Genomic DNA, 24,927 nt, shown 5'->3' with positions numbered 1-24,927 from the left:
ATAAAGAAAACAGAGTAAAGGAGGGGGGGGAGATGAAAAGGGGGGGAAGGCTTCCGCTTCTCTATCTGCCAATTATTTGTATTTTCGATTACTCAAAATATGTAGCATTTACACTCCAGAAATATCCAGTTTTTCCCATTCTGCTAGATGGGATCTGCTAGGTCTCAAATTTTCTTCCCAGACATCTTTTCTCACTCAGGAAGTCTAATGTAGCTCTTCATTTATGCATTGTTATCTTCAAGTGTCCAATATGTATATTTTCCCCCAGTTCCTCGTGGTGAGTTTCTCCTCAGGGGTTCCAACCTTTCTCAGTAATGTAGTAATTCATCTTTGTTTGCCTGTTAAATCTTCATTAAATCATTTTTCATTCTTTTCTTTCCCCCCTCTCTTTTTCTGTTTGCGTATTTGTTATTCCACATCTCATCAGACACAGCTTTGAAAGCACATTCAGTATAAAAAACTATGCTTTGAACTGTCATCAGCTGTTTTTGTGGTCAGTAAATTTCCAACTTTACAGCAGATTCCGTCATCAGCTCCCACCTTTCTGGCAGCCATAAATCTGTCTCCTCAGCTCCATCTGGTATTTTTTTCACATTTAGACAAAAATGGTCCCTCTGTTCGCCGACTGCAGATCCTGCACCTCCCATTCGTCTTATCTGTATCCCAATCTCCTTAACCATCTCCTGTAATCTGTTTCTTAAGTCTATTAGCTGTGCCTTTGCATGAGTTTAAGGATCAGTGATGTCTTTAGTGTCAGCATGATATATTACGCTGTCTTTGCTTCCCTGTGTTGTGTGACGCAGACAGCAATTCCCACTTTCATTTTCCATCAACTCAGCACACAGAAACAAGGGTTTACAAAAGACATAAAAAATAAATTATAAGCAATTTTGAGCTCCAATATTTCCAGGCAGTAAATTATTTAGATCTTCTTGAAAAGGCTTTCCGCCTGTTATCTGTTATTGCTTTTAACTGTCCGCAGTCTTTTCCCTCTGTGTGTTATTAATTGACAAATAGAGAATCCAATTTATATTCCTTACTTTCCAGTCCTACTAATAATAATTAAGATAAGGAGGGTGGAAACTTTAAGCTCTAGTTTAAGAGTGATTATGCAGTGCTCAAGCCAATATATTCGCATCGCTGTAGACACATTTCACCTCCACAGATTTATCTTTCCCTCAGTACGATGATGAATGTCTTCTTCAGAATATCTGAGGCTGTGCTCTTCGACCTCCCTTAGTCCAAAGGGGAGTTAGGTAGCCAGATTTATCCCCTGACCACCTCTCATCTCTGCTAGTGGAGTGCTAGCAGACATTATCTCAGTTCGCCATAGTTCCAACCAAAAGTCCCTGCTTCAGACAACTTTTAAAGATCGCAGTGGCCCTCCTGTTACACCTCTAAACACTATGCCACGGATTTCTTTCACTACTGCTCTACATCAAATTCCTCTGCTTAAAAGTCTACTCAATCCAATGTAATATACGCAGGATGACTTTATGTACATCACAAGTTTTAGGTCTTGTTGTCATAAGCAACAGGAAGTGGTAGTAAACCCATCTGTAACCGGGGCACTCATATGATGGAATGTTCATGCACAGAATAGGTTCCCTGTACACAGAAAACTAGAATACCAGTAAGAAAGCCAAGATATTAGACTAGACTCCTCCCTCAACCACCACCAACAAGCCTGCACGCTCATTCTCTATGTACAAGGAATATATGGTCTCTCACCCGCAGTCTGGAGCAGAACAACCCAAACATAGGTGAATTCCAGCCTAACAAGCCTTGTCAGCAGAAGCCCTGTGCAAGGACTTCCACTTGCACAATGGGGCTCCCCCCTATCCCCCTGCATGAGTCCCAAAACTAACTTGGGAAGGGGGTGTCAAGAGAACATCCAAAACACCTTGCAGGGAGGGAGAAGGGCTGCAATACTTGCGCAGACAGAATGTTTTGCCCTAGCACAATACTGAATCCCACCTATTGTATCATCTGCCATCAGAGACAAGACAGGAGTCTGGAAATTTCAGGTTTTGCAAAATTAGAAGTTTTGGGTTAGCAGGAACAGCAGCAGTATGAGAGGAGATGGGATGGGTGGGTGAGTGAGTGTGAGTGAGTGAAGGGCAGCAGGGAAGCATTGACAAGGGGAGTGCATCTGCAAAAAATGCATGATTTGCAGGAAGGTATTGCCTCTCATGGACAAGAAAGGTTCCCCTTCCTTAGCCCACAAGCTCTAATCCACTGAGCTGCCTTCCTGATTCCCTGCAACAGAGATGGGGAATCAATGCCCTCCAAATGCAGTTGGACTCCAACTCTCATCAGTGCCAGTAGCCACAGCCAATAGTCAGGGATTGTGGGAACTGTAGTCCAGCAACATCTGAGATGGTTCCTAGATTAAGGTTACCAGATTTTATTCAATGAATCCAGGGACACTTTTCAACTTCAATGGGTTTTGTATGGGGACTGAATTGTAAATCCGGGGACTGTCCCCGGGAAACAGGGATGTCTGGTAACCTTATCCTAGATTCCCCATTCCTGCCCTAAGGGTATAAAGATTGCAAAGATCAAATCCAAGCTCAACCTTACCTTCAGTTCTTGAAGCTGATCTGGCTCATACAGCTGAGCAGACACAGCCTGGGCCAGAAAGGCGTCCAACTCATGTCTATGCAGGATCCGACCCCCAGGCCATTGTATCATGTATCTTAAAAAAAAGAAAAATATGACAGAATTTATAAATCAAAAGAGTTACTCCACCACGTACTGGGGAAGAAAGGAGACCCAAGGGACACTTCCCAGCTTCTTTTTCTATTTAACTTTAATGCAGGAGGAGGTTACAAGAATTTAACAGGAACTCAACATTAATAGCTAGCTAGATAGGCATCTACACCTTGTATTTTCTTGGAAACTCAAAATGTGTAAATAGAATGTACTTTCAGTTACTAGAGTACGTTTTGAGCCTTAAGACAGGAGACGATATAACTGGCACTCCACTCGCCCGTACACAGAGCCACAATTCTTCCAAATCCTGCTGTGCCATTCCACCCATCCTGTCTCAGGAGCCCTCCCTCCTGAGCATTCCCACCCATCATGCCCAGACCTGCCCCACTCACCGTAGCACACAGCACATAAGCAGCAGATGTGTGGGGACATTGGCGGGATTGAGCATGCCGGGGGTGTCAGATTTCATACAGGCCAAGAAGGCTCTCATGCGTCGGTTCTTGTCCTCCACTGCTTTGCCCAGCCACAGCTTCTTGAGGTTGGGACACGTCCACTCTCGAAAAGCAAGGGCCGAAACCAATTCTGGAGTCTGTGGGGATTTCCCCTTGTACGCCGACCATTCCTTGACGATAACAGGAGGAGCTATGGAGGAAAGAAGAGGGCCCATCTGACTGCGAGGATAAAACACTTGCACACTGTTCATGTAAGGAGACACAGAAGGCACTTCCCCAAGCTCACATGACCAGGAGAAACACCATTTGGACCTAGCACACCTGGAGGACAGATACATGAAACCAGGATGCTGCCTATCAATTGGCGACTGAACCTATTCAGCAGACATGTACCGCAAGTCCTGCAGTTCAACACAATGGCCGATAAAAAAAAGGCCCTTGCTGCCAATGAATCTCCATATTCCAAAAAGTGCCCAGGATACCTCTGGGAGGCCCACCTTCCACTTTTACGAACACAACACTGGAACAGCAAAGCAACCGCAGGCTGAAGAAGGGATCACCTACTTTTCACAGGGATACGCTTGCGCACAGCCAGCCGTTCCATCCGCCTCTGGGTCTCAGCCACACTGAAGAGGACGCCATAGACATGCTGCCGCGCAGCCCGGAAAAGGACAGCTGCTGGTGGTAGCTCGGTGTTGCACTCGTCTTCAATGCACACTGGGATCTTGATTTCACCCTGGAATGGAGGGTTGGAAACTGAGGGTCCAGGCCATGTTCAAATATATAAAAGGATGTCACATAGAGGAGGGAGAAAGGTTGTTTTCTGCTGCTCCAGAGAAGCGGACACGGAGCAATGGATTCAAACTACAAGAAAGAATATTCCACCTAAACATTAGGAAGAACTTCCTGACAGTAAGAGCTGTTCGACAGTGGAATTTGCTGCCAAGGAGTGTGGTGGAGTCTCCTTCTTTGTTTTTTTTTTAAAGTAATATTTATTAGAATTTCAAGTAATACAAAAAACAAAAAACAAAAAGAAGAAGAAAAAAAGAATTCATTCTTTACAATCCCATTTTCAATAACTTCTTTCCGAAACTTCCCCTCACCTCCCCTTCTTGTATTCCAAGTCCAAATATTTATCCAACAAGTTCTTATCTCTAAATTCTTAACCTTAATTTGTTATTATGCTTATTTATATTAAATTTTTACCCTTAATTCATTATTATATTTAACTCAGTTTATATAATCAACTTTTCACTTATATACCTCAATCATTTATAGAGAACTTTTTCTAAGGTCGAAGTGGAGTCTCCGTCTTTGGAGGTCTTTAAGCAGAGGCTTGACAACCATATGTCAGGAGTGCTCTGATGGTGTTTCCTGCTTGGCAGGGGGTTGGACTCGATGGCCCTTGTGGTCTCTTCCAACTCTATGATTCTATGACTGCTGGCTCTCAGCCCCTGTGCTGCCCTCCAAGCCACCCCACAGAGAGCCAGTTAAAATATCTTAAAAGGTCCACTGCCAACCCCCAGCTCACCTTCGTTAGGACATGGTAGATGAATGGGTACATAAGCCCTCGCCGGTGCCGGTGCTCAGCCACCCGAAGCACCTCGGGGGCAACAGTGGGCAGGGGCGGGGTGGTGATGTCCATGTGGTTGCGAGTCGCCATGGAGAGCAGCGAAGGAATGTGAGCCTCAGGCCCACTCAGGTTCCTCTCTGAGTTGCCAGTGCCCCCAGGTGGCTGCCCCCAGCCCTGAGTCATCCTCTTCTCAGCCCCAGGATCCTCCCAGCCAGACTTGCGAGGTCCGGATTCAGAGACGTGGCTGCAGCAGTGAGAGGAAAGGGATACGCTAGCAGTCCCACACCCCGTGGCAAGCAGCAAAGCCAGGACCTGGCCCTTCTATCCAGCTTCTTCCCCCACCCCACCACACCATAAAATAAGAACTGAGGAATCCTCCTGGTTCCACCATCCCTGCTCAATGCTACGCACTTTCCCAGACACATGAACAGCACTCATGGGCCCCTCCAACCACCCTCTTCCATACATCCATAGCTGCCACCCCTGTCTGTCCTGCAGATCTCAGAATGCCACTGAATCCCCACTCACTTGGAGCTGGTTCCGTTGTGCTCTTCTCCATCGGAGGAGGAGGAGGGCGAAGACCCAGGCCCAGACGATGGGGAGGGCTTGGAACTCAGGTGGTGGTTGGGGAACTTGGCGGGGCAGTTGTCATATGAAACAGGCCAGTTGTTGAAGTGTCCGCCCTTCAGAGCAGGGTCCTCGTGGAAAGGGGCTGCATCCACCAGGCCATGTGGAGAGAAGAGAAAACTGGAGCCAGGGCCAGGAAGGAAAGACGAGGAGGCGGCAACACCGCCATGAGTGGAAGGCGGATGGTACTGCATCTTTGGCCCCATCTGAGGTGCAAACTGGAGATGGAAGCAAAGGGGGGGAAAGAGTTGACAGATTGTCATTGGAGCTACCTGAGCAAACCTGGAGAAGGGCCACAGCTTAGCAGCAGAGAACATGCTTTGCAGGCAGTCTCTGATCCCTAGGATCTGCAGTACAAAATGGGCTCAAAGAACAAGTGATGAGAGAGACCTCTGCATGAAACCCTGGACAGTGGCTGGCAGTCAGAAATAGATGGATCATGTACTGTCTACATCTTTAGCTCAAGCAACTATAAGAGTTAGAAACAAGAGTTTTATTTTTTTAAAGGCTGAGATGCCTATGATGATAACATGCGTCAGATGCCACACTCCATATGGTATCACAGACTCATGGAATGTGCACAGCCCTGGCTTAGCAGAAGATGCAATGCAACAGATTTTAAAGGAGGCAGTGGTAACAAGAGGGGATCATTCTCATGGTACGGTTTTATAGCTCTCCTTGAAACGGGACCAAATGCTCGCAAGAGCACCTGCATATGAATGAATTGCAGCTGCAGACCTACCCTTTGCAAACACAGAATTTGGCCTTGGTCAGCAGATTTATACTTTATGAAGAATGAGACAGACTGTGGTAAAATTCCAGTCTGAGTGCAGGAGGGAGAGGGTGTCATGTTTTTGAATGCTGTAAACTAGAGGAATATGTTTATCACAAGCCTCTTTTTTATGTGCTGGTCTGTTATACGTATGTGGCTTTTTGCATAAGAGAGCATTTTTTAAAAATGACACACGAATAGCCCTTGCTCCCTGAAGTAGCACAATCCAGAATTCTACTACCTCACCCTCCACTGAAATACAAATAAGCTTGTTGTAGGCTGGGCTTGCAACAAGCAACAGTCTCCCCTCAATAACCCAATAAGCAATAAGGAGGCACAGCCACTGACCTGTCTATCTTGAACACAGTAATGAACAAAATTGTCAAGAAAAGCTGAACATCTGCCTAAAGCAAGTCTGGGGACTTACCACAGCCTTCCCAGAAGGGAGCGGTACCATTGGATTGCGGTTCATAGGGGGTGCCCCTCCAAAGTGGTTGGGCCCAAAAGCTGGAACTGAAACACAGAATTGTCACCTTGTTAAAATACAGGAATCTCCATTTTCCCAGCACACCCTTGCCAGGACCATTAAAAAGACTGAGTGTGGATACCTGCCAATGTACAAGTTGGTTAAACTAGGATGTGGCTGATGAACATTTCAAAAAGCAGGTGTGAGCAGGGGGAGTCATATTTTTGTGTTATGAAGGAAAGTCATTTATGTCTTTCCCAAGCTGGTGACTCTGACTTTGTACCTTTGGCCAACCTTATGGTACTCTGCCATGCTGGAACCCCTGCACATGGCAGCATGGTTTAGGAAAGTAGCTCTCAAAGATTTGCGTAAATCTCCTGAGAAGAGGGTGGTGTTCAATGCAGAATGAGGACACATACTTTGGTCCAGAAATCCTGGAGGAATTTTGTCTGAAAAGTCACTCCAGACCAAACAAAGAAAGGAGGGGGTGCTGATTGATATACCAGTTCTCTTGTCCAGCAAAAGGTAAATAGTAGACTGCAGTTCACTGGCAAACCATTGTTCAATTTTCAACAGATTCCATATTTCCTCTGATTATTGAGATTCTTGCAAAAGATGCTGGACTAGGGGAATTTAAAGTCCATCAAGGCACCTATATCCTTAAACAAGTATGCATATTCAGAGGCACTTAACCCAGATTAGCTATGCCTCGTTAAGAGATCCTGAGAATGCACTCTTGCTATGTAACTTTAACACACAACTGTGGACAATGAGGAACGGCTGTTAATAGTAGTTTTGTAGGAGGGCAGAATGTGTGAATGGCTCAATGAGATTACCAGCACCTGGCCTGGAAAGGTGCTCCAGTGCCTTTAGCAGACCATGACACAGAGAAGTTCAAAAGGTGGAGTTTCTGGCTCCCTGTAATGCATGGCCACTGGGAAAGCCAATCCAAACTTCTTCCAGCCACGTGGCTAATGAAAGGCACCCAAGCCCTCTTTGGGCCAGGAGGTGGCAACTCTAGAGAAAAGTGCAGACTTGATCTCTCCCAGCGGAGGGCGCCATAGGGTATCAGGCAGGGCCTCACCTTCTTGGACAGCGGGAGAAAACACGGCTGAGAGAGAGGTGAGGTTGACCAGCGCCGCCTGGATACTCACGAACATACGGGGACTGGCCCACTGGGGTAGGCGGTGCCTTCGTGGCCACGGAATAGTATTCTACAGCCTTCTTGAAACGCTCAATTTTATCTTCGGTCCTGGACTGGGGAGGAACCAGAGGAAAAGAAAGTGACAGGGGCGGGGACAGGAGTGCGGCCAATTGCAAGTCACAATGGCATTCGGTGTGAAAATCCTACCGCCAGCTCAAGCCGACTAGCACAGAGGGCTATAATGTTATGCGATCTGCTATTGCTATGGGGTTTGGAGGCACAGGCCACTATGAATCAACCAGCTGCTGTGGATGCGGAAGCGCTGAAATGGGAACCCAGGATCTAACCCTCATTTTAGCAGTCCCCATAAATAAGCCTCTGTTCCTTCTGTGGATCCCTTTATCCCAAACCTCTCCACTGCCTGCAACTTTCACAGCAGCTGCGAGGATAGGTGGAAATTTAGCCCTGCACCACAGGCTCTGTCTCACCTGGGAGTGCTTGAAGACATCTCTCCCTATCACATCCAAGTTGGAGGGATTTTTGATGGCGCTGACATACTCGGACACAGCCTTGATGACTACATCACAGGGTGGCAGGACCAGCTGATGGGCGCGCACCTAGAACCAGCACACGAAGCACTTAAAATCCCTGGCAAAGGCAAACAGCAGCAAGGCAACATCTCTGTGCTCTACAGGCCTGGTAAGCAACAACTTCTACCAGAGGGCTATTTTGGGGACAGTCCCCACACCCACCAGGTGGATGAACAGGAAGCCCTACTGCCGCAGACCCTTTTCTACATGTCTCTTTCTTCTCTGGACTTGCAATGGGGTGCCGTAGGAAGATACATGGCTTGTACCTTTCAGGGACCAAATTTGGCCCTGGGGCCTCCCAGCTGCTGATCCCTAGTGCAGAAGCATGGTGCTCCGAGATCCTGAAATGGCTCCACCCTATTATGCAGCTCTTGCTAGTGACAGAAGCTCACCTGGTTCAACTGCCCTATCCTAAAGCAGGATCCTCTGCGCATCACTGACTTTGACACCAGAGTTTAAGGGCAGATTCACATAACAATCATGTTTCTTGGGGATACAATATATTGTTTGGCATTTGCTATAGTAAATAAATATGAAGGAAGATTGCTGGAATCTCTAAACACGAAGGGATATGAAGTGAGCATATACCAGGAAAGCTGCAAATCGGCTACAGTTCCCTGCCATACACCCACTGCATGTCTGAAGTCATATTATCTCCTCTTCATACATTTTTGTGTTTGCCAAGTTACTTGGAAGGTATTCATTTTCTCAAACCATCAGGGGAGACCCTTCTCTGGGTGCGCTCCCATCACCTTAAGAGGCACGGCCTTCTCAGGAATGGTACCCTCCTTATCCCCTTTCACCTCCCAAGACCTTTCTGTTTAGCTAGTCCTTTGAGCAAGCATCACTAATGTACTTTGTTTTATCTTGGCTGTTGTATCGATTTAAAATGTTCCAATTCCAATGTAGGTTTTGTATGCCATTATTATAACTGTTTCCTAAGCCCCTTTGAGAACCCTTGTGGGGCTAGGAGACATACCTTTTCACACAAATAAAGATACTTACAACACAAATCAAACATTGGCATACCCCTGGCAAATATGACTGCCTAGGGCATAAAGCATGTACTGATCTTAGCTCCTTTACAGCAGCCAGCATGGAGCGTGACATTGGCAGAGAACAGGAGAGTAACCCATGCCAGAGGTTCATCATGAATTTCCTCTTCTTGTTGTGTGGCTAGATCCATCAAAAGTCCTCCAGCTATATGAAGCTGTGGCAGTAGTTTAAAAACAAAAAACTACACAAACAAAAACAAAAAAAATGCTGGAAAAATGCACCCTGACCCCCCAAGAGTCATGCTGTGATTATTTTTCTCTAGACCTAGCCTAACCCCATTATATCTCTATACAAAAGTTACTGAACTACAAATTCCATCATGTCTGACCATTGGCCATGTTGGGGCTGATGGGAGTTGGAGTCCAACATCTGGAGAACTACCAGCCCCCACATGCTCCACTCCTCTTCCAGAGCTAGGGACAGAAATCTTAGTTTTTATTAGCCTTGGTCCAAACTGCATTTCTCCCACTTGTCTGAAGGACAAATGTCGTACGGAGTTCAAGTAGAGCTATCCTCAGCACCACCACTCTAAACATCAGAGCCACCCTTTCCCAGAACTGGTTTTGAAAGCACTGCCTCTCCCGCCGCTCTTCAGAAACAATCATGTCTCCCAAGAGATGTGGAAAAAAGGTTTTGGAGTGCTAGTTCCAATCCACCTCACAGTCTTTTTTCCTTAAGACACCACTGCACCAGTTCATTCCCCAAAGGGCAATCCCTTTGCAGCCCTTTCAGTCCAGGGTTTCCTGCCCTGCTGCCCTCAAGACAGGACAAGGGGATGCTGGCACTACCTTGAGTGAAGCTAGTGGGTGGTCTGGTCCAAGAAGGCTCCAATGGAAGGCAGCCAAATCTTCATCTGGAAGGATGTGGTTCCCTGGGAGCAAAAAGGGAATAACAACTGAACAGTTGCCAACAAACAAGAGGATTCAAACCCTCTCCCCCGCCCCATCCAATTTATTTCTCTGCCTTTCCAATAGGTAAAACACAGGTATGCAGAAACAGGTCTCACTGGATTGAACCTGCTAGTGTTAAGGTTTAAGCACATTAAGTATAAAGGTAAAAGTAAAGGGACCCCTGACATTTAAGTCCAGTCGCGAACAACTCTGGGGTTGCACGGAAACGCCGTTTACCTTCCCGCACTTGCACTTTGACGTGCTTTCGAACTGCTAGGTTGGCAGGAGCTGGGACCGAACAACAGGAGCTCACCCTGTTGCAGAGCCTCAAACCGCCAACCTTCCAATCGGCAAGCCCAAGCGGCACTGTGGTTTAAATCACAGTGCCACCCGTGTCCCATACATTAAGTATAGCATGATGCTAAAGACTCTCCTGCACACCAGTGGCGTAGCGTGGGGGTGCAGGGGGGGCTGGCCGCACCGGGCGCAACATCTGGGAGTTAGGGTTAGGGGACGCAAATCCACGGGTTAGGGGGCGCAAATTACTTGCCTTGCCCCGGGTGCTGACAACCCACGCTACGCCACTGCTGCACACAACACACACATATCCACATTCTAGTACAGAAGTTATAAACATTTGCATGGAGCTACTTAATTTGCACGTTCCTCCAGCTGAAACAAAGCAAAACTGAATCCAAGCCCAACCAAGGTGGCGGAAGTTCTTAAGGAGAGCATGTCTGGAGTTATCAATACCTCATTCTGAGAGGAGCAACTTGAATTCTCTGTCCACATTCAATTTCTCTCTGTGGAAGCTTCTTATGCCAGCAATGACCCAGAAACTGCAAGCATATTTGGCTTCCATCCATGTTCTAGACTTCTGCCAGGATAGTGTTCAGCTGGACTCATAGGGACTGTTCTGATGGCCTTGACCAAGGCACCTCGTAAAGCTTCCTGAGGTCATAAGTATGGTGGATCACTTACAGAACCACTTTCTAGATGCTCCCATCCTCACTCAAAGCCTTTTCCCTGAAGAAATATTAAGCACTCATGTCCTGAACAGAATTTAAGTTCTCTCTCATCTTCACTGCACGTTCCTCTTCTTTCTCATATTGAAAAGACACACATTGGCATGGGGCTGTAGCCCAGAGGTAATGCCATCCCAGTTAAAAATATCTTATCCAGGAGAGCTGCTGCCAGTCAGAGCAGACAATACTAGGCAGGATGATCTAACTCTGCACGGATCAGATATAGCAGAAGGCAGCTTCACATGTTCAGACAACCTTCCGGATTCTTTCTAGTTCCTGCCAATGCTAGTGCAGTGTAGTGATTTAGCGTGTTGCACTAGGACCCCACTCAGCCATGAATGGTGACCTTGGGCCAATCAGTCTCTTAGCCTAACCTACCTCACAGGGTTGTGGTGAAGATAATTAAGGGTGGCGGTGAAGAACCATGTGTCCCACCTTGAGCTCCTTGGAGGAAAGGTGAGATATAAATATAATAATTAGATAGATAAATAAATACACAGCAGCCCTTCGCCAATATCTGGACACATCCTAACTCTCTTTTTCTTTCCCCCAGATCAGAAACTCCCAGCTTGCGTAGCACCAAACACTGAAGTTGGGGGGAAGTTGAGGAAGTTGGGAGTTTGACAGCACCTGTGATCTGACAGCCCTTCCTGGGTCTCTCATTAGCTTGAGAGATACCAGACATTCCATGTGTAAAATTAAGCCGGATCTTGGGACCCCCTGGGAATGCTATAGTTAGGCAGAGAAAAGACTGTGTGTGAAACAATTCACTAACACAATTTTTTGAGTACTTGTACCCCTCATTTTAAAGTCAAGGCACTGAAATATATGCTGCTGAACTGTGCCACTGCCTACTTCTGCTGATTTAATGTTTCACTCTTTTTACAGCCTTCACAACAACTGTGGGAGGTGAGTTAGGCCAAGGGAGAGCATCTTGCTCATGGCTGCCTAGTGAGCTTTTTGCCCAAGCAGGGAATTGGACCCAATCCTCTGAAACCTTCACTTCACCACTCAGCCCATCCAGTTTCAACATACCGAGCAAGGCAGCGAAGATGGGGAAGCTGCTTAGCTTGAGGCCCAGCTGCTTGGCCACTTCTTGCATCAGGAACTGGTTGGTGGTGAGGTTCTTGCCATTCCAGCTCAGTTTGAGGGCATGGGAGCTATAATAGGAGGGTATGTTGCAGAGGGCATACTCGGAGTCATGGGCAATGAGCCCATGGAAACCATTCTCCCGGAAGAAGGATACCACTTCCTGGTGATGATCCTCCAGGCTCTGGAACACCTGCAGAAAAGAAGGGACGAGGCTGAGTAAAAAGGCACACTGCAGCAAAGCTCTTTCGTGCTTTCTGTTAAGCCCCCCCAGTACAGAATTCACTTCAGGGCAATTCCTGCATCTGCTTATATATGCAGGAAAGCGGCTCACTTCCCTTTGGAAGCTGAAAGGTATGGCATGTGAATATCAAAAATGTCATCAGAACAAGGTGTCTAGACATCATGTGTTTCAGTTTCATGCTGCTCTGCAAACTCTAGTTAAAGTTAACCGTGGTCTGTGATAAATTCAGGGCAAATATAACACTAAAGAATAAGGAGGAGAATTAGAAGGGGAAAGGGAGTGGGGAGGAAGGCGGTTCCTATCTCTTAATCATGATTAGGAGGTTGAAAAATATTACATGTACACTAGATTTAGGTGTTGACAATTTTCAAGAGATATCCCACACTACAGGTTTTATCTCATATCAAGTGGGTCAACAGCCTTCCTTCCTTCCTTGTTTCTCAAGAAAAAGACATTATATACACCAGAGATCACTACTATGCTGCTTGCAGGTGCCATCTGGCATCCATGAATTTCTGAGTTTTTCTATTCCCTTCCCCCTTTGGTCATGAGGTGGTGAGGATGGTTACCTGTTTCTCACTTGAAAAGTACACAGGGCTGAAGGGGGAAGCTGGAAGAGCGATGTTCTTTGTCACTTCCCTTTTCAGCTCTATGTGCTTCTCAGGACTCACAGTCCCAGATCTGACTTTTACCTAGACCCCTTGGGAAAGTGAAGTGTGTGCACTTCTATCGCTCAGTCCTGGTGGTGTGAGGGTGGAGAAGAGAAGTTATCAGAGGGCATGGCACCCACAGCACTCACTCCAAATGTGCCCAGAGGCCCAAAATGGTTGGCACCCGTAACCTATACAGTTAATGGTTTGCTGTGATTCACTTCATATTTCTCAAGAGGGGACAGAGGCTGGAAAGCTATTTTAGTGTGAGAAAGAAACCAAGCAAAACAAACTGGAAGCAAGACAGAAACTCTTAAAAACCAAAGGTGATTAATGGCAAAGCAGCAGGAACTAGGCTGTTTATCTTTCAAATCAGGATTTTAAAAAACAATATAAAGGCAGATCCTGGGGGTTTTTTTTGACCACCCTATTATCCAACTATTGAACATTTAAGGGACTGGGTCCTGTCACTGTAATCTTAAGGCTTTGTTCCTCTGCCCCAACCCAAAAATAAATAAATTCTTTGACATTTAATGGGAAGCAAGACATTACTCTTGCTATAAATGGTGATCACTAGCATTTCCTTGGTGATCGTTAGTCCTTTAGCTGAAATCTTTAGCCCTTTCAGAAGAACATTTTGCAAACCCCTAAGGCTTAAAGATCCTGTCCCTGAAAAACATGAAAAGGGCCTCCTGAAGTTGATGCCGAAGTATTTGCTAGGGAGGGTTAATGGATAAAATGATGGAATTCGTTCCTACAAGACACGGTGATGGTTCACTAGCTCAATTAGCTTGTATAAACTATTTTTTGTCAAATTCATGGAGAATATGACCATCCATACTCACATCCATGATAAATACCTTTGATGTTCAGAGGCATAAAACCTACTGAATACCAGGAGCAAGCCATCATCTGTGTGCTCCCAAAGACTAGGCTGGTTGCTAGACTACATAGACATCAGCCTGATTCAGCAAAGTTGGCTGCCTTCTCCCACCTGCAATTTTGGAAATTTAACTTCATTGGATCAGAAATCCAAGTGTGTCTCGTTTCTCCTGCCGCCTCTCAAACATCTGTCAGTTATTATTTTTATTTGTGTCCTTTCCTGTTTCCTGCATTGAATGATTCCATGCCCACCCACCCAGTAAATACAGAATGCTGGTATTCCTGCTGATTGTTTTACTTCATCCAAGAGCTTCTCATAGGTTCATTGCCCTGAGAAACACCAAGAGCCATAGCAATCACCAGAAAAATAGCAAGTACCAACATACTGATATGCATTTTATCTGTAGGTTACCAACATCTAGCATCATCACAATCTGTCCCCACACAAGCCAACAATAAGACACAATGATTTCAGGACAGTGTTAGAACTTCACCAGGCGCCAGGTGTGGAGCAAGTCCAATTGTGACCACATGGAGATCTCTGAGTGCCAGGTTGGTGACCGACATCTCCATCTGGCTGCCCCTCCAACTTTCTTAAGCAGGTAAGCAGAAGAGCTTATTTATTGCATTTATACCCCACCTTTTTCTCCATGGTTCACTCCCCTCCTCAGATAATTCCTACAATGACCCTACAATGTAGGTTAAGAGGCTGTGACTGGCCCATGGTCACCCAGTGAGCTTCAAGATTTGAGTCCTGGTCTGACACTCTAACCGCTACACCACCCTGGCTTCCTAGAGTATTTCTGCTATGGGGCAGCTGTATAAATTAGGAAGGCAAATAAATATGGGGGAAATCAAATGTCCCTTAGAGAAGGATCTGAAATAATTTCCTTGAAGCTTGAATTTGTTTTATTCTGGATTCTTTTATTTGCTGTTTTAATGTGTTGTAAACTGCTATATTTTTTTCTTTAAAATATAGATCAGTATAGAAATGAAGCAAATAATCATAACAAACTTCATTTTAAAAAAGATGCATAGACATTGCATTGTGGCAACCATAACCTCGGTTTAAGGTGCCATTTGGTGATTAGCTGATATACCTGAGGTTCTAACACTGTTTCAGGACCACCCATCCACACTTCGAAAAGACTGCACTTCGAAAAGGTAACACACTCACCGAAAGCCAAATGACATTCCAAAAATGAACAACAAAAGTTATTTCTTGTAACTAAAATCTTAGTTTAAGAGATTAAAGCCACACTCATGATAGACAGCACAGAACATGGCCTAGTTTTTTCTTTGGGGGGGAGGGAAGCAAGTTCCTAGATCTCTCCTTCCCTCTCTCTCTTTTTTACAGGAAGAGAACCTTAAAAGCATGAAGGGCTATTTATGCTAAATGCCTACAAGTGACATGGTATCTCAGTACAGAATCCAGCAGAAAGTTGCCATACTTCACTATGTATGAATCCCCATCCACGTCTCTCTTGCTTTATATCCACACACTTACTGCTTCCAACCATTTTAAGAGCCTCACTCCCTGCTCTCCCATGACACACAGTATTGAAAACAAAATGGTTTCGTGCAACAGAGCAAAATTTAGACACACAGGCTTCAAATCGTAATGGACTTGAAGCACTGATTCTGAACTGCGAGAGACTGGGATTTCTTTAGCGCAAAACCCAAGACCTCTTAGCAAAAATGAACAGGGAGAATGGAATGGAATGCTCAGCGGCAAACTATTAAGAACTTTTGCTCTGATTTGAGGCTTCGGTTCCCTTCAATCCATCCAGCCCACAATATACAGAAATACACAGGTCAGCATCCAAAGAGCTGCCTCTATACTAGCCCAGGCTTGGGCATACCCAGTGGGTTTCCATTCCTCTTTTCTCTGCCCCCCACCCTGACACAATGGAACAGCCAACCAACCCGGATTATTATAATCTACTTTTGAAATCTCCCTCAGTTTTCAAAACTGGACTGTGGTATGGGAACTAACATTTTGAGAAGCCCAAGCTCAAAGATTCTTTGGATGTATGGGACTTAATGTGGAATTGTTTGGATCCTGCCCACTGCAGAGATAACTGTACAAGACTAATACCAAAACCTAGTTGGGTTCAACTGTTTCCCACCCCTAAACAACATACAATCCTGATTTAAAGTACGTTTTATGTCTCACTTATTTCAAATTTAAGGACAGATTCAATTCTCTCTCTGAAATCAACAGGGCTTTATTAAAAGTGTGTGCCCAATATTGTAAAACTGCTTTTCCAAATGCACTCAAAGTGGTGCTGAGAACACACTTTTTAAAAATGGGTTGATCATTTATTAAATGAGGCTGTATTTAAACTCATCTGTTTCAGGTCAGCTGTTTCCAAAGCTTATTCAACTTCAGCTGATCTCCAAGCCTCTGCTTGCCAATTTACCTTTGGCCTCAGGAGGTTACGTGCAGCTATTTGAAGGAATTTAGCTGAAATTCAGTATTCTCCATCTGCAGCCAGACACGTTGCTCCAAGCACGCCATAAGAACAGTCTTGTTGTATCATACCAAAGGCCCATCGAGTCTGCATCCTATTTTCATACTGGCCAAGGGGTTGCTTGTGCTTCTTGTAATTGTATTTAATGTGTGTCTTTAAAAAGGCCAGCAAACCCATCAGGTTCTATACAGGAGATGGGCAGCTTGTTCAACACTGAACGCTGTGACCAATTTCATATCTCACACATGAATGACAGAAACTGCACTGCATTTTTAAATAACCCTAGAAGATAACCAAGTTCCAGTTCACCATGGGCATACTGCAGTTATTCTAGAATTCTCAAATGGCTATCCTCAAATGTGAAGAACTTGTTGATCAATACTTGAAAAACCCTGGTGACAGGGACCTAGAAATCACAAGGATTGGATATACAACTTTGGGCTTGCCTTTACTTGCTTTACACACATCTTTGAAAGGTGTATGTGAGAGAGAAGAGAGACAGACAGACAGACAGACAGACAGAGGGAGGAAGGGACTAACTAATGCAGGCTTCCTCAACCTCGGCCCTCCAGATGTTTTTGGCCTACAACTCCCATGATCCCTAGCTAGCAGGACCAGTGGTCAGGGATGATGGGAATTGTAGTCTCAAAACATCTGGAGGGCCGAGTTTGAGGAAGCCTGAACTAATGTCTGTCTTTTACATTCTTAAATCGCTTTGCAAACATTAGCTCAGTAATCACGACACCAACCCTGTAAGGTATATTGTCAGCATATGGGAAGGACCATATGGGAGGCTGAGAGAACAGTGGCTTGCCTGAGACCACATAGCAAGTTCGTGGCCAAGTGAGATTTGAACATGGAACTTCCTGGCCTCACGCTAACAGCCACTATGTGACACCAGCTGACATGGGACAAGCTCACATACCCACTTTTCCCACGGCTGATGCTGCTACTTAATTCTATTCCCACCGCTTGGTTTTTCTCGCACACATCTGCCTACAGAGACCTTTTTGATTGTCATTTCAACCAGCCCCCTAACCCTGTAAAGATCATGCAAAATGCTGTGCAACGTCCAGGCAGGGCAACTCAGGGACTTCTCTTGGTCAATTTCAGATTTGAATTCCAGTTGCCAGAACCAAAGACTACAAGAAGCACTGCATCATACCATGCTGTAAGGGGATTCACCAATTCTTGTTCTTCCTGAGCGTGTCTGCATTACCTACTATGTGGGGGGGGGGCTGGCGGGGGCTACCCTATATTGCCTTACATTACTTCATCTAATGTACTTCTGCCATTTGCCCACTGTTAGGTATGGGGAGCAAACAATCACCCTTCACAGGGCGAAATGATTCAAATATATTTTGATCTGGATTAGCAGTATAATGCTTTAGACTAGAGAACTTCTGTGTGAGCATGAGGGTGTGGGTTCTAATCCTGTTGAATGTCATTTTCTTGTATAAAGCGTCTTGTAGTACACACCTTGCTCTTATACCAGAAGCCTACAGAAGCAACTGCACATCCAGCTGTGTCCTAGATACTAACTTTAGGTGTTGCTCCAGTCCACATTTTTCTAGCAAATTTTAGTTTTCCTAGCAAAAATAAACAATATAGAGTTCATACAGCCATAGAAAACTCAACCCATAAGTGACACTTTGCTAATTTCAATCCTACAATTGTCCAGGCTTGGCTAAAATAGGTGATGCAAACACTCTTGCTATTATTTCTTATTGCACAGATGGTTACACTGAGAAGATCTGTCCAGAATTAGTCATGTTATTCTTTCAGCAAAACACAAATCTAATGCCAAAAACCTTGGCTTCAAAAATATTAATGAATCAATTAAAGAGAGATTACAAAAATTTAAGTACTTAAAAAATAGAATAAAGAAGGAGAAGGGGCAGAATGTAAGGGGATTGAATAATGGATGGCTAGCGTGAAAAGACACAGCACAAATTTGGTTAATAAGCTGCCAGTCACTTGGGCTAAGGAAGAATTGCAGCCTGTGGTAACTTTGTAAAAACTGTGCCTGTGGTAAGGAAGAATTACTTCCAGTTGACCAAGCAGTGGAGGTTTTATAACTAGGTAGAAAACTGATTATTTCAGGCTGCCAATATGTCATAAATCAGGGGTGAGGAAAACTGTGGCTCTCCAGATGTTACTGGCTGGTGCTAATGGGAGATGAAAGCCATTAATAACTAGAAGGCCACATGTTCTCCACCCCTGCCCAGTGAAAACAGATGCACTTGGATGGACAACATAGTAGACGTTTTCCAGAGTTAGAAAGTTCTGCAGATTTTATTTTATTTTTTTTCAAGGCCAGGCTATATGTCAAGAAGGATGCTCCACTGCTTGATGTTTGGCTCTCAGGTGAACTACAACTCACATATTGACTTTGCCAGGAAAACAATAGTCTAGGCATTAGAATTAAAAACGCATAGGGCAAAAGAAAAGGTAGGCAATAAGAAATATCAGTGGCAGACAAGGTGAGGGCAACACCTCTGCAAAATTAGTAGGCAGAGGGCCTTAACTGTAAGGAAAGGTGCCGGAGCTGCTCGACAGGGAAGGCAACAGGTGCTGAGTGACGAGGAATTCTGAGATAGAATGAAATCTGGAAAACCATGATGGGCAACAGATGAACGAAATATAACAAAAATGCCCACTAAAATGGGAGCCAGGAAACAATGAGCGTGAAGGAGTGCAAGAACCAACAGAGATGGTTTCTGAAGCAGAACTCTACGAAATGTGATGGGATGCGTTCGGGATGGTGGTGTGGGCCTTACCTTGACCCGGAATCGAATCATGGCCAAGCGGACGCAGTGCCCCAAGCAGGCTGGGGGAAGGAACCAGGCCCGGGGTGGCGGGGTCCCCTTGTTGCCCACATGCCCAGCGATGAGCTGGGCTGTCTGTCTCTCCGCCTGCGCCTTCCTGCCCCACTCAGGCAGCCTCTCCTTGCCGAGCCCTCCGTTGAAGATGACAGCCAGCTCCAGCCCGCCTTGGTAGAGGCAGGCCTGCGAGAGGGCAGCCAGGTAGCCCACCATAGCATTCCACTGGCCCCCGCACACCCAGTCCGTCTGGTAGCCGCCGTAGAGGCGCTGCAAGGCCGAGTCTGCATCCACCAGGAGCCGAGCGGGGCACGGGGCGGCGGCGGCGGGGCCGGGCAAGCCGGGCGAGGGCTGCGGGTGGCCGTAGGGGCCGGCACCGACCACGGCTCCCAGGCCCGGCGCGGGGTGCGGGTAGCCGGCGGGGGGCGGGTGGAAGGCGGCGCAGTAGGCAGGGCCCCCGCCGCCCCGGCCCCCGACGGCCCGCGCCAGCTTCAACAGGTCCACGGGCACCACAGCTCCCGGGCAGCGCTTCTCCACGAACTCCTGGAAGCCCTGCACCCCCATGGCCGCGCGAGCCCCACTTCCGCGACGGGGCGGGCACCCCCGGAACCAGGACCTGGCACAGGCAGAGCTGCTCCAGCTCCTGGCGCTTGGCTCCTCACAGCGCCCGGTTCGTGGGAATGGACGCAGCCGCCATGTTGTAGCTTTCTTCTCCTTCTCCTCCTCCTCCTCCGCTCCTCCTCCTTCCCCCGCAGCTGACACCGGAGCCCGTCGGGAAGTGTAGTCCCGTTTCTGCTGGGTCTCTCATTAAGTCAGAAGGACCATGCCAGGCGGCACGACTACAACTCCCGGCAGGGCGGGAAAGGCGCCATCTTGTTATGATTTCTTCGCGCTTTCCAGGGGCCACATAGCTTCATGGGACTTGTAGTCTCAGGGAAAGCGGTTCTCCGGGCCGCCAAAAGCTGGAGTCGGCCGACTTGGGACTACAACTCCCGGTGGCCTGAGGGGTCCGCCATGTTTTTGTACGGACTGATCTCCCCCTTGTGAGTTTGCGCGGCCTCACGGGAGGGGCGGAAGTCGGAGGCTCATTGCGAACATAGACTTGCAAAGCGCCACAACTTCCAGTCAGCCTCGCGCCTCCTCATCCGAAGGCCTTCGTACGTTTTTATTTCACCGCGTGGTTTCACCGGCTCATGGGCAGTGTAGTTCCCCCACCTCGAAGGAAACAACATCGCCTCAGAGTTGGGCTCCAGTAATGCCGCCCGGAAGGGGAGCGGGTACCTGGTTGGGCCTTCGTTGGGCGCCATATTGTCACGTTTCTGTTTCCCGCTTGGCATGCTGGGAGACGTAGTCCGGATCGCCCAGTCCAGGAAGGAGAAGGGCGCTACCCAGCATCCTGTTCGCGCTTTGAAGGGCTTCAGAGGAGCCGAGGCCGCCGCCGGGAGTCGCGCGGTGTTTGCTGGGAAGGATGGGACTGGTTGCCAGGCAGACTGGCCCCGCCATGAGGGAAGGCGAGGTAACTGCTGTTATGGACTGAAGTTCTCACCCTGGGCCAGCAGAGGGATACTGTAGATAGTTTTCACTCAGGTCCACATATGCAAATAAGGAAAGTGACATTCAGTGATTGGCTAGTTACAGAAAGTTGTTACAGTTGCGTTGTAGTGGAGCTCTATATAAGCAGGCTGGCTGAGCCCTTCAGTTCAGTTCTGTTCTGGCCTGTGAATAAACAAGAGCTGTTTGAAGAATTGCTGTGTCGTCTGATATGTTCGCCCACAGCTTAACAACTGCCTTGGGCAGCAGATCCCTGTGCAACTCTTTCTTCCCTGCTTGCTCCTGAAGCAGATCTTCACTCCGCTTGGGTCAGGTTGGGGCTTGTCCTGCTGCCAGGTTAACAAGAAGAACCGCTTCTGCAGGATTCGCACAGGGTCCGAGACCCCAGCCCGCGTTTGGCAGATGCGCACGGAGCCCGGCGGATGGGGCGGTGCGGAGGCAGCGTGGCACAGTGGTTAGAGCGGCCCGACTAGGACCTGGGAGAGACTACGGTTCAAATCTCCCACTCGGCCACAAAGCTCACGGGATGTGGGCGGAGGGGGCAGTCGCTGCCTCTCAGCCTAGCCTACCTCACAGGATAGTTGTGGGGTAGTAGCTGAGGATGGGGGAAAGCAGCATCCCTGGAAGAAAAAGTGGGATCTAAATGCTACAAATGAAGAAACACACACACACGGGAAGAAAGCACTGTAGGAGATAAGCCGAGTTTCTGAAAATGAGGGAAATAAAGGCCTAGACCACTGCAATGTTGTCAGTGGTAACAAGACCATTGGGCCACAAGCCTCCCGTGAAAAGGAAGGAATAACTTCTCTCAGGGCAAGCCATGCACTCCTACCTGCCCAAGCAGAGCCGGCACACACCTGTCAGGGGAGGCTGCATAGTTCCCTGCACATTTCGCCAGGTGGGGCTGCATGCTCAGCAGTGACAGAGCATCTTATGAGGGTTGCCAGACTTTGGCCCTCTTTGGGGGGGGGGGTAGCCCTCTAAGCAAGTTTGGAGCATTGTTTCCAGCCTGGAAACAGCCTGTTTTTAAACCGTTCCTAAAGGTAAAATGTTAGGGACGCAGGTGGCGTTGTGGTCTAAACCAGTGTTTCCCAACCGGTGTTCCGCGGCACACGAGTGTGCCGTGAGACATCGGCTGGTGTGCCGCGAGATGCCTGGAGGGAGGCGGGCGAGTCGGGCGGCGAGAGACGGGGCGGCGGCGGCGAGGAGAGGCCGCGCCTCCTGCTGCTGCCTGGCGCTCCTCCTCGCAGCCGGCAGCGCTGCCTGGGCGCCTCCGCGCGACTCTGCCTCGCTGGGTTTGGTCTCCCAGCAGAGACGGGTCACACGCGCCCCTCCCTCCCTCCCTCAGCCTGCGCGGAGGGAGAGCCAGAGAGAGGCATCGCTCCTGCGCTCCGAGGCGGATTGAGCGCAGCTGAGAGGAGCTGCCGAGGGAAAAAACTTTCACTTTTGTGCGTCCCTCCCGGCGTGACGCTGCGCGCTGACGTCACGGGGCGGGGCTTTAATGGTGGTGTGCCGCGAGATTTTTTTTCAGTAAACAGGTGTGCCGTTGCCCAAAAACGTTTGGGAAACACTGGTCTAAACCACAGAGCCTAGGGCTTGCCGATCAGAAGGTCAGCGGTTCGAATCCCCGCGACGGGGTGAGCTCCCGTTGCTCGGTCCCTGCTCCTGCCCACCTAGCAGTTTGAAAGCATGTCAAAGTGCAAGTAGATAAATAGGTACCGCTCCGGAAGGAAGGTAAACAGTGTTTCCATGCTCTGGCTAGCCAGAAGCGGCTTAGTCATGCTGGCCACATGACCCGGAAGTTGTACGCCGGCTCCCTTGGCCAATAAAGCGAGAAGAACGCCACAACCCCAGAGTCATCTGCGACTGGACATAATAGTCAGGGGTCCCTTTACCCTTTACCTTTAAAGATAAAATACCCATGGCTATATGTACGGTATTTTCCCCTTTTAATGCGAGGGTGGATTTAGGCGAATTTCTCCTCTGTCTAGATAACTCTTTTACCAATGTGCATTTTATAGGGTGGGAAGGAACGGGATAAAGAACCGCAGCCTCGATTGCACAGCGATCTGGTTCCGCAGTCCCCCACTGCTGGCAATTGATATGGGTGAAATTGCAACCATACCCAGCAAAATGCTGCTAGCTTGCAACCAATCCCTGCAGTGCCTGAGGCAGCCACACTCACCTACCTTCCCTGAGAAGCAAAGAAGCTGTGTCTGATAATAAACACAAAGAAATCCACCATCCCAGAGTGGGCAATATTAGGACCAACCAAAATTTCTTCAAAGTAGTGGGTGAGCTGTTGTGTTTTCCGTAACTCTTCATCCTTCTGGTTATTAAATGTGTGAGGGTGTAATAGGAAAAGCTTGCTTGAAACTGAAATGACAATGTGTGCAATTACTCTGAGCATGGAGATTGCAGGCTTAACTGGATGAGGCTCTAACACAGTGTTTTTCAACCACTGTTCCGCGGCACACTAGTGTGCCACGAGATGTTGCCTGGTGTGCCGCGAGATGTTGCCTGGAGGGAGTCGGGCGAGTCGGGCGGCGAGAGGCGGGGCGGCGAGGAGAGGCCGCCCAGCGCGGGGCTCTCGCCGTCTGCCTGCCTGGCTGCCTGCGAGCTTGGCGGGCAGCGCCTCCGTCCGCAGCGCCCGCCTCGCGGCTCTCATTCCCTGCCCTGCCAAAGCTCACCCAGCCAAGCCGCGCTCTCCTTGCTGCCTCGCTTTGCTGCCTCCTCCCCCCCCCCCAAAGCTTGGAGGTTCCCCGGCAAGGGGGAGGGGAAAAAATTGAAACTTACACTTTCATGCGTTCCTCCCAACGTGACGCTGCGCGCTGACGTCACGGGGCTGTAATGGTGGTGTGCCTTGAGATTTTTTTCATCAAACAAGTGTGCCTTTGCCCAAAAAAGGTTGGGAAACACTGCTCTAACAGGTATTGCGCAGATTTCAAGTTGCACCCAGGATCACCAAGTGGCCATTCCCCATAAGGCAGGGATTGCCAGTGTGCCATGGTACCCTCCATGTGTCCCCCTAGTGCCCACAAAGCCTCTTAGCCTCCTGCCCCCTTGCGTTGGAAGGAAGGTTTTTCTTCCTTGAGAGCTGAAGAAGTTAGAAGTGTGGCACTATTTTTCAACTCTGCTTTTCAAGGCTCAAGTTAATTCTGCTGGATCAAAATTTTACCAAGATCCCTTGGGAAAGTGAGTGCATGTGTGCGCTTTCTTTTCAGTGAATGTGTGGTAATATGACTAAATGATGTGATGTCCGTGACGTTCACTCAAAAATCGAAATGTGCCCCACAGACCTCAAAGGGTTGGCCACCCTGTTCTAATGCTTTGCTTAATGTCCAATCTGATGAACAGTGCTGAAGAACTCAAAAACTTGTTTACTACTTTCCTAGTAAAGGAAACCGTGGGTTTTAGAATATTTTTTACCCCACATGGCTGTTAAGAGGATAGATGGGGCTGGGGGACAAGATTTACACTGCCTTGTATGAAGGCCAAGATAAAATTATAGATAGTCTTACATAGATATTCATGCCACAACAAAGTAATAATTTGAATAATAGAATATTAGGGAGGGGGTTCTCTTGTGACTGATCAGGACTTACCTTTATTAATTGAAAAATAAAGAATGAATCAGTTTTTTAAACAAAAACTAAACACACCTTTATCTAAGATTGCACACTAGATAAGAAGGTGCAAACTATTACAGCAGAAATTAAATAAGATTTTTCGAGGTAAGGGAATGCAGCTGCCCCAAATCTTGGCGTTTTCTTTTTCTACCTTTGGAATCTCTCTGGACTGCTGGTGTTTTAAATTTATATACTCATTTAACAGATTTTTCTGCCATCCTAACAAAAAGTTTTCAGAGCACTCTTCAAAGTTACAAACGAAGAGTGCATATTCAG

The 24,927-nt window shown here is 47.5% G+C and overlaps 2 protein-coding genes across 2 annotated transcripts in view; one reads left to right on the top strand and one right to left on the bottom strand.

Moving 5' to 3' along the window:
* FAM120C (family with sequence similarity 120 member C) overlaps positions 1-20,227 on the bottom strand; it is a 36,924-nt gene extending 16,697 nt beyond the window's left edge. The window contains exons 1-11 of the mRNA XM_083482789.1: positions 19,430-20,227; positions 12,346-12,592; positions 10,184-10,266; positions 8,238-8,366; positions 7,760-7,862; positions 6,567-6,652; positions 5,269-5,585; positions 4,699-4,984; positions 3,732-3,903; positions 3,108-3,357; positions 2,584-2,698 (exon numbers count right to left, since the gene is read on the bottom strand). Of these exons, the coding sequence (XP_083338915.1) occupies positions 2,584-2,698; positions 3,108-3,357; positions 3,732-3,903; positions 4,699-4,984; positions 5,269-5,585; positions 6,567-6,652; positions 7,760-7,862; positions 8,238-8,366; positions 10,184-10,266; positions 12,346-12,592; positions 19,430-20,035 (2,394 nt within the window). The 5' untranslated portion in view covers positions 20,036-20,227. The remainder of the gene's footprint in view (positions 1-2,583; positions 2,699-3,107; positions 3,358-3,731; positions 3,904-4,698; positions 4,985-5,268; positions 5,586-6,566; positions 6,653-7,759; positions 7,863-8,237; positions 8,367-10,183; positions 10,267-12,345; positions 12,593-19,429) is intronic.
* The window catches only part of LOC310696819 (uncharacterized protein), a 234,548-nt gene that overhangs the window by 23,245 nt on the left and 186,376 nt on the right, over positions 1-24,927 (top strand). The gene's annotated exons all lie outside the window — the stretch shown is intronic.

Source organism: Podarcis liolepis (genome assembly GCF_965112155.1).
Source record: "Podarcis liolepis genome assembly, chromosome: 17".
Taxonomy (NCBI): domain Eukaryota; kingdom Metazoa; phylum Chordata; class Lepidosauria; order Squamata; family Lacertidae; genus Podarcis; species Podarcis liolepis.
This window is presented reverse-complemented; position numbering and strand designations above follow the sequence as displayed.